At 40.9% G+C, this 12,046-nt stretch overlaps 1 protein-coding gene across 1 annotated transcript in view; it reads left to right on the top strand.

Annotated features, from left to right (window-relative positions):
• Positions 1 to 12,046, top strand: part of CRIM1 (cysteine rich transmembrane BMP regulator 1 (chordin-like)) — a 175,396-nt gene that overhangs the window by 7,109 nt on the left and 156,241 nt on the right. Inside the window, exon 3 of the mRNA XM_010004603.1 lies at positions 9 to 253. Coding sequence (XP_010002905.1) covers positions 9 to 253 — 245 coding nt within the window. The remainder of the gene's footprint in view (positions 1 to 8; positions 254 to 12,046) is intronic.

Genomic DNA, 12,046 nt, shown 5'->3' with positions numbered 1-12,046 from the left:
CTGGGCGAGTCGGGGACGCGGGCTCTGGTCTGCTTACCCTGCGACGAATCCAAATGCGAAGAGCCGAAGAGTTGCCCCGGTAGCATCGTGCTGGGGATCTGCGGTTGTTGTTTCATGTGCGCTCGGCAACGCAACGAAAGCTGCGGGGGAGTCTACGGGCTGCACGGAGCTTGCGACCGGGGCTTGCGCTGTGTCATCCGACCTCCGCTCAACGGGGACTCCATCACCGAGTACGAAGTGGGCGTCTGTGAAGGTGAGAGGCGGCGGGACATCATCCATCCATCCATCCATCCATTCATCCGTCCGTCCGTCCGTTCCTCGGGTGGGGGACCCGCGGGGGGGCGGGGAGGGAACGCGCCGGTGCTTCCTCCTTCTCTCCCCGCCGCCCGCCTGTCCGATCCGATCCGCAAGTGTGTCTCGTAAGCTTTACTCCCTCAACCCCTCTCTTTAAAACTTTTACCTTTCTTTTGCTTAGCCTGAACTTCCAGTCTCTTCTCCCTTTCCATAGCGCTTCACCGGTTTACTAATAGCTAATACGATCTGATGCCTGAGGAAAATTCCTCGATAAAGGAAAGGTTTGGCAGATGGCAATCTGCGGAGGTCAGTCGTGCGCACACATGATGCCTATTCCGGATTGCCTCCTCTGTAAGGAAACACAAAGGCTGATCATCTGTTGTCAAGTTTTCCTTCCTGTTCCTGTCACTTAATATCTCCCCGCCTGTCCTATTTGCTGTGTGATGGTAAGGGATGCCTTTTCCCTGCTGGAGCATCAAGGGGGAGGGAGAAATTCCTACGGCAGAACTCCTCTCTAAGTCACTTCTGCTTCCTGCAGCCTGATTAGTCGCTATGAACTGCAAGAGGACTTCACCACCCCCCCCCCCTTTCAAATTCGGTATCTGTCAGAGTATCTCAGATTTTGTTTTTCACAAATATAACTCACAAAATGCCAAAGACACATTTTTAGAATCTTTTCTTCTTTTCCATCCAGCTCCCTTTTCCTCCAAGTTGAGGGAAAACATGGCGCTGTAAAGAGGTTACAAATAACCACTAGTTTGGGATGTGTGTAAATGTATGTGAGTCTGGGAGCGGGAGCTTCGACAATTCTGGAAAAGGAGCGGGAGGCGGTCTCCCCTCGGCGGGTAGAGGGCAGCAGAAAGTCCAGAGAGCTGGGGTGGCAGCATCTGTCCAAAAAACCTCGCATTTAAAATGATGCACTGTTAAGAGTGAGCTAAAACCAGTCATTTTTAGTGGGCAGCTGACCTTTGTTCCTGAGCTCCTCGTTTTAAACTCCATTTGCCTCCCTTATGAATAAATTGCAAACCACAGCAAAGCAGAGCAGCGTGTCCTGCCTGGTCTGTAACCGATGCCATCAGCCTCTGCAGTTGTTGCTTGGGTAGGACCAGCTCCAGGGTTAAAAGCTCTGTTGTTAAACACTTAAAAATGGCCCTAAACTACTTTCAAGACCTTGGTTGACACCATGTTGCCGAATGTTGTAGTCTCTCACTATTTTTAATGAAGTGCTGGAGCAGTTCTCTTAAATAGAAAAGTAGAAGCACTTAGTTTTGGATGAGTTTCTCTTGTTGCATGTTTTCAAGTAACAGCTTGGCTTAAACAGCTCCCCGTCCTGCCCCTGGTTAAAGGAACTAAAAGCCTGCAGTCATTAAATGCCTTAATGTTCCCACTCCCTTACTGTATCACAGTACGGACGTCTCTGGCAGTATAGGAGTATTTCATTCCTTTGAAGTGATGCAATCTGTACGTTGCTGCAGTTCAACTCGTAACATGTCCCATCTACTGTTGAAAATAGTATGAAGCATTTGTTGGCAAGATTGCATTTCAATTAGTGTTGTGGTTAGGAACTAGTTCCAGCTGTCCCTATAGGAATAGCCAGGGAGATAAGTTATCTATTTAATTTTCATTCTTGTAAATGAAAAGCAACTGAGCTGAACTGTCAGCCTTATAAATAGTCCTGGAATACTATTATTGAATTCTCAGGCAACTGCCTCTTTCTAAGCAACAGAAGTAATGCAGTTCTTCATGGTGCATGTTATGCAAGAGAGGTAGCAGCAAGGAAGAAAGGGGACTTCATGTACTACCTCTGATCACTGGAAAGAGGTCAGTTGCTTCAGTTATTTTGATTGTTGTGACCTAAACAAATTTTACAGGCACACGTGCAACAGGCTAGACTGATCTGTGAGTAGAACTAAGCCATGCCTTTATCCATTAACGGAATAAAGGCTACTTTTAAAAATTCTGTCTACTGGGAGTGCAAACCCTTTCCTACCCCTGTTCAGGGAGGAGGAAATGGAAGTGACTTACAGAACTGTGAGTAGAAATTTATGTTTTTACTCTCCTTCCTGTCTCTAGCTTTTTCTTCCACTGCAATTTTTTACACTGAAATGACCCCTACTGGCTACAGTTATAAGCATATTTTTTAATAATTTTTGAAGCTTCAGCAGTGTCTGATTTCAGAGTATCAACACATTCTAGGCTATAGAAAACTTTAAGAGCTGGAATTGCAGTCGGTAGAAATGCTTGTCTTTTAACTTAGTATTTAATGCACTATGCGAAAGTGAACTGTCTGAAAACTTTGGGAGAGGTCTCTGTGGCATCTGTCAGTGGTAGCCTCTTTCTGAAACTGGGAACAGAGTAGTCTTTGCTAAACCAGTGTTTATTAATGAAATCTGTTGCTAATTCTGGGTTCTTTCCTTCATCCTTCTAAAACCTGAAGGAAGTCCTCTTTCATCTCACCACCCTTAACTATTCAGTTCTGAGGTTCAGTTTGTGGCTTTATGCTGAAGTATGGGAATGCCCTGTCAATGCAGTGGTATTTTTGGTAAAGAACAATTCTGAGGTCAGCTTCCCCCTGGCACGTGTGGGTACATTTCCTGAAGGGCAACCTTGAGAGATGTTAAACAACTCCAGGCTGTCTGTTGGCTTTACAGGGATGCTGCCGGATTGGTTCAATCAGACTTCAGGATACTAGAGCCCCTTCCAAACACTCTTAGCATTGAGGAGTTTTGATCTCAAAGCAGGGCCTGCACTTGCTTTATGTCTCTGGAGGTAGACCTAGAGCCATCCCCTGATTACACTGGAGTTCTCCAGAAACACGTTAGTGTTAGCTTCTGCAGCAGTCCAGCTGGGCAGGGTTCCTGCCTTCAGGGGAGTTGGAAAGCCTTCAAAAAGCTCTGCCAAAGGAGTTCTGTTACTCTGCAAAGGCATTTCTTGACATGATTCTTTTCTTGCATCTGTCACAACACTTCCCCAGTTTCTTAGATGAAGAGGTCTTGAGTGCTTTGCTAAACTCTCCTAAGGTGTAACAATAGCATGTGAAATAATGCTGAAAATGAGCTGATAATATCTTTAGCTGTAATAGAAACATAACTTAAGTTCTTGTGGTGTCTATATACTTGAAATGTATAGTTGACAGGACTACAGAACTGCTAGTTTTACTCTATCCTTAGGGTCCTTTAAGAATGACTTGCATATGAGCTAGCCTCTAGGTAGCTGTTGGAAGAATGTATTTCTGCTCCAGTAGTTATCAATAATATGTAGTACTTTGTTTAGGTTTTTGTTTTGGTTTTGGTGGAGTTTGGCATTGTGGTGTTTGGGGTTTTTTTTGTGGTGGTGGGTTTTTTTGGTTTTTTTTTGTTTTGTTTGGTTTTCTTGGGGGGTGTTGTAAAGTTATTATTCTATTCTTATTGCCCACTGTCATTAATTTAAGGCTTGCCTTGAGCTTTGTTTGCCTAGTGGGTTATGTTTGAGCTGAGGTTCCCTCGGGACCAGGAGAAAGCTACTGTAGCAGATTTTAAGCAAGTGTCAGGAAGCATGTGGGTTAATCGTCTAGGACTATAGTAAAAGCTTGCCCTACTGTGGCTAGTTCTAGTCTCTTCTATTGAACTGCAGCTTTTTGGGAGCTAGGAGATTACTGTGTGTCTTACTCCTTGTTGGGAAAAAGGGACAAAGCTGACTTGTTGTCCGTTGCCACTCACCTTTAAGCCTACTGTGAGCTAACTGTCCTCTCCTAGAAACATATAACAGAGTATCATATGTAAGGGTACAGTACATTGTATGTAATCAAAGTACAATGAAACTGGAGCTGTTTAGAAGAAATGAAATATTAAAAACTTGTGTGTTTTGTTTTGTTTTTCAGAACTGGGGGGAGAAGAGCTAATTTGTTTTGGTTTTGTTCGGGCATCAGTTGACACATACAGAGTTCACTTTTGCTTTTCTGAAGTAAGAACAACTTGCTTACAAAGTCGCTAGTATTTTTACTAGAAGTGGTGCTGCTGCTTGTAACTTCTGTAGGTAGTACCTTTGGGAGAACCTTTTTTTCAGTTTGTTCATCTCATGCTGTGTATCTAATGGATCAGTGGATGCAAAGATTGAAACATGATGCTTTTTCTCCAAAGAGACTGCTATACAACATATTTGGCTTCTTGCCTGTGATGCAGTCCAGAGAGCTAAAGATCAGGTAGTTTGCTTTGAGTATGTATGAGTTACTGACTTTCAAGTGGTTGAGAAGATGCATGGAGGTGAGCTGGTTATTAGTATCTGTTTAAACAGTGTTGCCCAGATTTCTTAATGGTTTTTCTTGCTCTGTTGTATAGTGAATGGCAGTAGAAATGTCCAAGTAATTCTCATGTCCACATGTGAGAACTTATAGTTAGGGACTTAATACTGGTTAAGCGGTGCATCAAGTGATTGTTGGCATGAAGACTGTCAAAATACTTGGTTCAGAGACTTGTCAGCAATCCAGACTACTGGGGGGAAAAAAGTGAAAAATTGTTCATGGTGAGAAAAATTATCAGAAAAATGACTGAACTTGTGAAACTGGAATGAAAAGTAATACTTTGATGGTGAATGTTCAGCTTCTGATATGCTAGTCTTGACCAAAATTAACACTCGTTTTCCCCCACCCCTTAGAAAGCACTCACTAGGTGCACGCTGACTTCTTATGCACAGGCTGGATAATTTGTAAGCTATTTCTACTCAGACTTGTGTCAATGCTGAAATCTCAACACCAGCAAGAGCATGTAACTTTGAGTGTGGCATGGAATTTGAATTAGATCAGGTGCTTATTTGTCTTGGAAATGGTTTCCTTTCTATTTCTGGGAATCATGTTTCGATTTTAAAAACAGCTTGGTTCCAGTATTTCAAGAAAAATTAAATGGAAAAATCTAACAGATATGAGGAGGGGCATTGGTGCAGGAATTCATAGGTTTTTGCTGTTGTGGATCAGCACAGCTAGTTTAAAACTAGCAATCTCATAATGGATAGGCTGAATGACTAAGTCTCTTAAATCCTATAAAGACAAATACTTTTATTTTTACATTTTAAACCCATTTGATCTCACATTGTTATATGTCAAGCATCCTCTGCTGATGTGAATTTCTCCCCATAGAAAATGTCTCATCAGGTTTCCCAAAATCACGCTGCTTATAAAGATTTATTTTTTTAAACTACTCTCAAACTTGTCAGTAATTTCTGCACCCCAGGCATGCTTGTTGTTTTAAGTACCCTCTAGCTGATTCAAGAATACTTGCGTAATTTAACTTCTTGCGTAGTACTTAGTCAACCAAAATGTCATTTGAGCGACAGGCATATTATGCAATAATTAATCCATGAATATGGTTAAAAAATGCCTTTCTCTTCTCCTCCTTCCTTTACACTCCCCTAAAGGATTCCTCATCTTAATGAGTAAAGTTTATAGCATCTTGCAGATAGACCAAATGTTTATCTGTTTTAATGGATTAAATACTTTGTAGAAGTGACCTATTAAATGTCTCTTGTGACTTATAAACGGCTTTCATTTGAGAATGCATTTAATCCACAAGGAACATAAGCTTGGAAATGCTGAATTCAGGGGTAACACTTAGTTGCGTAGTTTGACAGTATTACATTTTAACTCTGGGTTTTGGTGTATGTGTGTGTGCAATTTGGGAAATTATTAGTACTGATGTAGAAAGCCTATGTATATGGAGAAACTTACCAGTATAAAAGAAGATGGGACGATAACTTTATAAAAAGACTATCTAGATTAAATTTCACATAAGCATATGGATTAAAAGATGATCCGTATGAGACCTCTAGTCTAAACAGACTAGTTGGGTCATGTTTGGAGGAAGTAGGGCCTTAGTAATGTATTGAGATGGATGAAAGTAGTTCACACCTTTACCAGAGGCAATATTCAGTCCCCAGCAGCTTTCACTGGCTATACTCCGAACTTCAGAAAATGCAAATCACATTAACACCTTTGGGTCAGGAGTGCGCAAGTCTTTCAAGAAGAATACAAATAGGAGAGTTGAGGGTTGTGGACAGGAGGAAAAGCACTGGCTTACCAGCACATTCCCATTCCCATGTTCTTGCTCATTTCCAAAACTTTAAACCTTATACAGCCAGCTTACCTTGATACTGATAGGCTTTGGGTGTGTTTTTCTCTCTTTTTTTAAAAGAAAAATTATTTTATTTTTATTAGTGAAAAATGTAGGAAGTGTAATGTTTCTGAATCAGCCTGTTCTATTGAGTCACTTATCCTTGAAGCAAATTATACTGAGGGTTTTGTTGCAGCCTGTGTTGTGCTCCAGTAAGGAGCTTTTTCAGAAAAGTTGGATGTATGTACATGGAGGTGTTTTTCCCCCTCACTTTTGGGCTGTTGATAAAAAGCTGAGGTCATGGTATTACATGTGCTAATGTAAAATGTGCTACTTTGATAATGGAAAGACTCAAGTTGATATCTAAGTTAGTTTTTAGGAAAAAGGAAAAAGCTTTGTGGCTAATACTAAATGCCAGGGTATGTAGAGTTTTTCCTGTAGTCTTCTGTGACTAAGAAATTAAAAGTAATTCTTCTGATATGTTCTGTAGTTCTAATGTTCAGTGATGCTACGTTAATGACTTGGGGGGAACAGCGGCAAAAGGTTTAGGATATTTGGTTTCTTATAGTAGTGTGGACTGTTCCTGGTTGTTTTATTCGTAGCCCTGTTCCAGAATTTGTCTTAAGTAAAACTTTTCCTACTTCTGCCAGCTTTGGTTCTGCTGAGCAACTTCAGCAAGCTGCCAGCCAGCTACTTGTTTGCAGTCAAGCTGATGTGTGCTGCTTTACCTGCAGGCTTCCACAGTGTGTGGTGTAGTGTGCTACTTGGGGGGGGGAGGGAAAAAAAAATGGAATTTTAGCCTCCTTTGGAAAATAGGTTTGAAGGTTTGCCTCTTTCCTGAAGCTTTAGAAACTTATTTATTTATTTTTTAAAGACTTTTCTAGAGCCAGAGGAAAAATTCGTTAGACAGCTGAAACACTGCTCTCTGTGCTCATTCTAGTCAAGGGAGTACTGGCAGAGCCTGTGTCTGACCGATTAGACTTTGGGACACTGTGTAATATTTTCAGTCAACTGTTTACAAACAAGACGTGGTTCTGGTCACAAGATTGAAATAACTTCTTTACAAGTGTTGTTGTTTTATTTATTTTTTTTTCAGGTGCTTAAATGTCTACTGGTCAGACTTCAGGAGTAATTATTTCTTGTTTCAGAGATACTGTTTTTTAGTCTCGTTGGGTAGAACTCTAATAGTGAAAGTCTTCAAATCCAAACAAAAGCCAAACAAAACACTCTCCTCCCCCCCCCAAATACTTAAAAAAAAATAATAAAAATGGGGGTAGCTGGAGAACTGGATATTGCAGACAGTGTGGGCAAGGGAAAACTTTAAACATTGAAATAGTTGTCTATGTCACATGCTTCACTTAATGCTTCCATTTATCTCCTTGCTTTTCTCACAGCTTTGGTGGAGTTTCTGATAATTGTGTGGAAAGCTGTTTTATTTAAAATACTTGCTGCATTCCTTAGTATGAAATAACTGCCTTGAGACAGGCACACATGGGGCTGCTGCAGTGGAAATACTTCATGCTGTATTGGGGATTTGATCCCCTAAGCTACATGCTGTAGTTTGAAGAAGATAAAGCAGGCAGTCAAATTTGAGACAAGCCTTACATGTATGTGTTCCTGAGTTATCTAAATGTTAGGGTACGATTCACTTTCTAGCTTTTACTAGAATTATTATCAGGAACCTGCAAAGCTCTTTTATACTGATGTACATTCCACGTGATAGTTTGATGTTGGAAAGTGGACCCTTCCAAAGGTTGGAAAATGTGCCTTAAATAAATGCTCTGTGTCTTACCGTGAAAGTCTCTGTCATCTCTAGTCACTGATTTGTGACTTCACTGAAGGAATTGGTTGTGAGGGGGGAGAGGATTGCAGCCAGTACACGAGCTCAAAGTCACTTCAAGGCTAGCCTTCCCTTCTGCTGGTTTTCAAGGTCTGGGGCTGGGTTTCAAGCATTCTTCAGTGGTGATTAGTCATTTCTATTGTTCAGCTCCTCCAAAACATGAATTTCCGTTCCATCGTTCTTTTTTCCTGTTCAAAGAGAAGCCAAAGCCTACTGGCAAGAAGTATTTCCTTTTTTTTTTTAATTTTAGAAAGTCTGCAGAATCTTTTCAGAGTTTCATACCATCTTAATGAGTACCACTGATTTGAAAATGCTGTTGTGTGCTCCAGTGTACTGGAGTGGTGGGGCTCAGACCTTTAGGTCTGGTTTGTTGGAGAAGCTTCTGAAAAGTTCCCACCACTTCTCAGAGAGCAATACCAATGTCATTAAGGATCACTTCTATGTCACTGTGGAACCAGATCTCTTACCTCCTTCAAATGCAGGATTTGAAAGTATGCGAGAGTGTGTAAGATGTGACTTTGACTGTTTCATTTTCAGATCAGCAATTTGTTTGATGGTCTGCTTGCTCTTTCAGCATCCTGAGAACCTGTCTGTCAAACTTTAAAAAGGCAGAAATAGCTGAATAACATGCTGCAGTTAATGTAAATTATGGGAGTTCACTCAAGCCACTCCAGTTACGTTTACCCTCAAGATTATTGTGAGTTCAAGGCTTGTATGATAATTTTCAACAGTGATACTTCAGTGACTACTTCATTGTGTTGCTTGCTCGTTTGAGGTGATGCCTCATCTTTATAAACAGCACAGGAGAATAGTATATGGTTTTCCAAAAGGTAGCTGATATTCACTGTCCAGAAAGGAAGAGAAGGGTTGGAGCACAAAAAAAGAATATTTTAGGGCAGGCAGGAAGAATTCAGAACTTGAAGGAAAGGAAAGCAAAAATTTAAGCAATGGGGAAAGGAGTCTCTGAAATGGTCTTTTCTTGTACTTCTACTTTCACCTATTTTGAGGTGATTCTTTGCATATGGGGACAATAAATGCAACTGTAATAAGCTATTCTGTGCTTTGAAAATAAGGCTTCAAGGTTATCATAGTTGCATCCTTTTCTGGAAACGGAGGCAGCTCTTCAGGTGAAGGTGACATCCCACTTCAGTTGTGAGCATCACGCCTCACACACAGCAGTGATGCTGTGTTGTGAGAGCTGGTATGTAGGATTTAGCATGGAAGAAGCAATGGAATGCTACTTACCAGAGACATATTTCTCACACTGCTTCTCAGACTGGACTTGTTGTTTAAGGACCTCTTGTTCAACTTGTTAATGCCTTAATCCTCTTCCCTACTTTAGATGCATGCTATGATAAGACTTTGGAGTTCAGCAATCCAGAGCAGCAGTTAAATTGTTAGCAAGCTGTAATGTTTGCTTTTCAGAAAGCAAGTGATTATATGAGTGATGGAAGAAAGTAAAAAAAACAACAAACCACAAATTAATATATGCCTCCTCTCATATGGATTCCTTATGGTATGAAAGTACACTTAGAAGAATTAAAAAAATAGTGTCCAAGAATTACCTTTGGTCTGAGTAAATGCAGAACTACTTTATTACCTGGAGAAGGAACTTGCCTGAACGAGTTGGAAAGAATGGGGAGCTGCATGTGGGTAGAGACTATATGAAGAATGACTTTCAAACTAGAGTTACTGGCCTGCTGGGAGCATTTGTACTGCTTCTAGGCATGTGTGCAAAATGTAGAGCAGTCTAGCGTCAATTCAGGACTGCTAAAATATGTCCCTTCCCTTTTTTGGCCCTACCTGCTTGTGACTGCACAATGAGATGGTGAAAACTGCAGCTAAACTGAGTTCAGTTCAGATGAAAACTAACTGGTTGCTTCAACTGCTTTTCAGCTATATTGTTTCTAAAAAGTTAATGTTAAACACTTACTTGATTTTGGTATTTTTAAGTGTCCTAGAAGTCATATCATCCATATTTCTGAGAAGTATGCATGAAAGAGGAATCTCCTGGGAAGAAAACCATAGAAGTCAAATAGAGCAAGCACGAAAATGTGTTACAGTCTGGAATTGTTCTTGAGCTGTCCTGGATCTCCACATCACTGGTGTTTAGAAGTTTGGGGTTTGGAATAGTCTGCAGGACATGATAATTTTAGGAGTAACAGAGTCTAGTTTGTGTGATTTGCAGAGCCTAGACTTTGTTCAGTACATGTTTATCTGTTGAAATAATGCTGATGTTTAAAGGAAAAAGTAGGCTGGACTGGACTGCCATTTACCTGCTTCAAGCAGAGCACTAGGTGCCTTTGCATCAAGTAACTAAAGCTTTGAATTGAAGTGAGACACTGGATTCATCCCTTTAGCTCATGTGAGTGCTTTCATGTGGCTGTACCTTTCATTCCAAGGAATTTTGTTCTGCCTGTGCTGATGTAATTTCTGAAGGTTTACTCTAAGTAGTAAAAGTATTTCTTTAACTTCTGTTAATAAAAGGACAAAATCAAATAGGAAAAGGAATCTTAAGTCTGCGTGAAAGATCAAGCTAGACTTTGTATTGATTTACTGAACTAAAATAAGCTCTTTTCTTGTTACCTTTACTCCTTCATTGATGGAAATCTTGTTTCTAAATGAAATTGTAAAAAAAATGGTGAAATTCTTCCTATCTGAATGTGACTTTTTGTATTCACTCACTGTAATGAAAAATACCTTGTTTCATGATTCAGCATGTTAGATGTATAGTCTGCAAGTATTCGTAAGGGATTTCTCTTGTTTTCTCTTCTGTCCTTTTAATAGCTACTGAGCTAATTTTTTTATGGGTGTGGCACTGAAGACTTCAGGTGCACCCAGTATTGAACCATGTGCTTCCTGTGTAGTTGCTTTTCTACTCCCATCAGAAAGGCCATGAGAGGTGGCAAGTGAGATATTAAACACTAATCTGTTCTGTAAGTCAGATAGTAATGTGAGCAGTGCCACAGCGTGTGGTGCATCTGCCTTGAGATGTTGTGCCATGAGTGAGAGATGGCTGTGCATTCCTTGCCAGGTGGGTTCCACTTTATGTGGGGTGAGCAGCTCTTGGCACAGCAGGGACTCTTCTCCTGTCTCTGTCAGCCTTGAGAAGATTTAATGCTGAAATACCACAGGGCAAAAACTCCCAAGTGCTCTGAACTGGCCTGCTGGAAGGCCCAATGCGTGCTTTCAGGGCCATCTATGTGCCCCACCGGTTTGGGAAGCCAGGCAAGGGTGCTCTGCCACAGGAGCTCTGGGTGGGTGAAGCTCCTGGCCCATGCACAGTGGCAGGGGAGGAGAGCCTATGTGTCAAAAACAAAGAGCAGTTCATTTTCATAAGACCAATAAACAGGCATGCCTGGATGAAGCTGTAGTCCCTGTATTTACAGAATTTGAAACACCAAATCTTGGAGCATAGCTGTAGTCCCTTTTGTTCTTGTCATTACGTGGATTACTGCTGCAATTCGTAAAATACAAGTTGTCCAGGCTGTATTCCGGCTTCTCAAAAACAGGATGTATTATTGTTCTCCAAATTCTCAGGATTATTTTTTTTTCCTCCCTCTGCATGCATGGCCTCTTCACGACGAAAGTGATCGTAAGTATTACTCTAGAGGCATCTAGTCTTGAAAGAATTTTAATAGTTTCTCTTCAGGAACTTCTACACTTCCTTTGCATTTTATTGATACAGTTGCTGTATGGGATGATAGGTTAACTTGAACTTTTTTTTTTTAAAAAAAAAAAAAGACAAATTACTTCCTGGGGTTAATGAGTGCTCTTCCTTTGGTATTTTTATGGAGTAGAAGAACCATGAGGATCCCATGGACAGTCCCTT

This window comes from Chaetura pelagica, unplaced genomic scaffold (assembly GCF_000747805.2).
Source record: "Chaetura pelagica isolate M959 unplaced genomic scaffold, ChaPel_1.0 scaffold278, whole genome shotgun sequence".
Classification (NCBI taxonomy): domain Eukaryota; kingdom Metazoa; phylum Chordata; class Aves; order Apodiformes; family Apodidae; genus Chaetura; species Chaetura pelagica.
Note: the sequence above shows the minus strand (reverse complement) of the source record. Positions and strands in the feature narration are given on the sequence as shown.